The 2159-nt window shown below is 40.9% G+C and overlaps 1 protein-coding gene across 1 annotated transcript in view; it reads right to left on the reverse strand.

Moving 5' to 3' along the window:
- Positions 1-373: 373 nt before the first annotated feature.
- Positions 374-2159, reverse strand: part of LOC101987187 (complement C5-like) — a 21611-nt gene continuing 19825 nt past the window's right edge. The window contains exon 9 of the mRNA XM_005345995.2: positions 374-679. Coding sequence (XP_005346052.1) covers positions 660-679 — 20 coding nt within the window. The 3' untranslated portion in view covers positions 374-659. The remainder of the gene's footprint in view (positions 680-2159) is intronic.

Genomic DNA, 2159 nt, shown 5'->3' on the forward strand with positions numbered 1-2159 from the left:
TAGAGACTAAACCAAGGTCAGTCAAGCTCTTCCCACTAACACGCATTCCATCCCACCAAAACTTAAAATCCTAGGACCTACAGACCCCAGGCCATATGTATTAAATTATTATGGACAACAAATTGAAACAACTAACAGCTGAAGTCCAACAAAGGGCAGAAATTAAATGAAAAACAAACAATTAACTGAATCTATCTTAAAATAAAAGTTACATAAAAGAAAAATAATCCTGATGTAAACAATTGCAGAGAAAATAAAAATGAAGGTGGGGAAGAATAGGAATAAATTGCCAAGTATAGAAAACTGGCCAAGGGATATGTACCAATAGCTAAGATGTAATCAACATGGGAAAAATTTCATCATTGAAAATTTCTCAACATGGGTGATAATTTTTTATTGATTCAAATATTCTGCTTTGACACATATTTATAGGCACAGTATCATTTTAGAGGCTCCCATGCTCTGCTGGCACATCTGGTCATTTGTGGTGAACTGATACAGAGTTACAGACATCTGGGCACCTGGGCAGCACAGTGGCACACAGCAGTGTGGGCTGTTGAGTCTTCAGCTCTCCCTGGGCAGCGTGTCAGCATTCACTGTGGCAGCCACAGTGCCGTAAGCACGGTCTTCTGGGTTTAACAGTTAGATATTCCATGCAGTTAGATCTCCTCTTCTTTTTCTAAGTAAAAGATTCAAGGCATTTGAACTAAAATTGAAAAAATCATGCACTACTGTGAAGAACATTAGTCACAGAAATATTATTACCCTAATAATGCCTAATTTCTTTTAAATGCCCTCTTTACATTAGGGAAAATAGTAGCAGGGAAACACTCCATGGGTAAAGTGTTTGCTATACAAGCAAAGGACCTGCATTCAGATTCCTAATACCTATGCTAATGTGGGCACAGCAGTGCACATCTGCATTCCCAGCCCTGGAGAGGCAGGGGCACAGGATCCCTGGAGGTCACTGTCCAGGTGGCCCAGTCACATCAGGAGCTCCAGGATCAGTGAGAGATCCTGTGTCAGAAGATAAAGTGGGGAGTAATTGAGGAGGACATGCAATATCTTCATCCACAGGTGCGACTGCACATCCATCTGTGTATGTGCACACACCTACACAAACACATCACACACGAATATACATACATACATGCACACCCATACATACAAACACAGCACAATAATTAGAGAAAGTAAATTTGTACGGCTATGATGGGCTCAGATGGAAAGTGTCAAGGTGCATTAGGAATCTGAAACACCGAATAAACAGAAGCCTCACCTACAGAACCGGTAACAATAAATAATGTTCATTTAGGCAGTTTGGATGCTCACCTTACTAGACCTGGATGGAGGTGGGTGGTCCTTGGACTCCCCACAGGGCAGGGAACCCTGATTGTTCTTTGGGCTGATGAGGGAGGGGGACTTGATTGGAGGAGGGGGAGGGAAATGGGAGGCGGTGGCGGGGAAGAGACAGAAATCTTTAATAAATAAATAAATAATAATGTTCATCTAATGCTATATTCTTAGTGATGCTCACGGCTTTTAACTTAAGAGCATCTGAAATTTGGCCCATTGCATTGTTTCCCTAAGCCACCTTGGAGCTCTTGAAGCCTAGGGGGTGATAGGAAGGAGTCATTGTGATGCTAATAGTTGCTCCACATATTCTGTAAAAACAGTTGATCCTTAGGTGGTATTCACTGTCAGCTGGGTAAACAGGTAAGCCATCCAATAAACGCTCATTATTTCCAATTTTATTTGCTAGTCTCACCTGGTTTGCCTGTGTCAACACCAGCACCATTAAGAGCTATGCCCCCTTCCCTTGGGGAAAGGCTTATTTATTCTAGACACTAGAAGTCTTTTTTCTCAGCCCCTCAAAGCTCCTCTTAAACAAACCTGAGAATTGCATTTTAAACGTGTATGCATCTCTACACGGCCTGAGGCTTATGACTATAAATTACAACTCAGTTATCTGAAAGTTTATCAAAGACTTTCTCTATAACAGTTCATTTTTGCTCAGTTCAATCAATAAAAAGAACACAAAACAGGTTCATAGTGTATAGGTTAGATACACCACCACGTTCAGTGTGTTATAGATTAGATACAGCATTGTGTTCATAATGGTATAGATTAGATACAGCATTGTGTTCATAATGGTATAG

This window comes from Microtus ochrogaster, chromosome 4, assembly GCF_000317375.1.
Source record: "Microtus ochrogaster isolate Prairie Vole_2 chromosome 4, MicOch1.0, whole genome shotgun sequence".
Taxonomy (NCBI): Eukaryota; Metazoa; Chordata; class Mammalia; order Rodentia; family Cricetidae; genus Microtus; species Microtus ochrogaster.